This window comes from Gavialis gangeticus, unplaced genomic scaffold (genome assembly GCF_001723915.1).
Source record: "Gavialis gangeticus isolate Ggan-Ray unplaced genomic scaffold, GavGan_comp1, whole genome shotgun sequence".
In the NCBI taxonomy this organism is placed as follows: domain Eukaryota; kingdom Metazoa; phylum Chordata; order Crocodylia; family Gavialidae; genus Gavialis; species Gavialis gangeticus.
The window spans coordinates 3,263,466-3,264,001 of NW_017728996.1; the positions used below are offsets into that span (position 1 = coordinate 3,263,466).

General features: G+C 62.7%; 1 protein-coding gene across 3 annotated transcripts in view; it reads left to right on the forward strand.

Annotated features, from left to right (window-relative positions):
• ANP32A (acidic nuclear phosphoprotein 32 family member A) overlaps positions 1-536 on the forward strand; it is a 38,936-nt gene that overhangs the window by 6,466 nt on the left and 31,934 nt on the right. The window contains exon 1 of one of the 3 annotated variants that reach the window (XM_019503927.1): positions 108-140. The exons of the other annotated variants lie outside the window; for them this stretch is intronic. Within the exon in view, the coding sequence (XP_019359472.1) occupies positions 123-140 (18 nt within the window). The 5' untranslated portion in view covers positions 108-122. Of the gene's footprint in view, positions 1-107; positions 141-536 lie in introns of those variants that run through there. 3 annotated transcript variants of the gene reach the window in all.

Consider the following 536-nt stretch of genomic DNA (forward strand, 5'->3'; position numbering starts at 1 on the left):
AATCCTCGCCGGCGCAAAAGTTTCTCCCGATCCGCCCTGCCCTGCTGGCGAAGCCCTTTGTGGCGGCGCCCGGGTGCGGGGCGGCTTGTGCACGCGTGTGCAAGGCAGAGCGCGCGTGCAACATGACTGCCAGCGCTCAGGTCTGCCATTTTGTCACTGTTGTCGCGGAGTTGGAAGGGGAGGAGGCGGCGGCGGGGGGAGGGGGAGGAACAAGCCAAGAAGACAAAAAGCTTTTTTTTTTCTTTTTTTTCTTTTTTTTTTAACCCCCCCTTTATCCTTTTTGGTGATTGAAGCAGAAAAGCGGGGTCCCGCTCCCCGGAACGGGCTGGGCCGGCGGCGGCACGGGGCTTGCTTTCCCTGGCAGCTGGCAGGAGCCTGTGTCTTTAAATCGAACGTTGGTACCTCGAAATGGAACGTCGCGGTCGCCAGCGTTCCATGCGGCTGCAACATTCCGAGGGGCGGCTCGGCCCCCCCCCGCCGCGCAGCGATGCTGGTGGATGGGCGCGGGGCTGTTGTCCAGGCCCACAGCGCTCCGG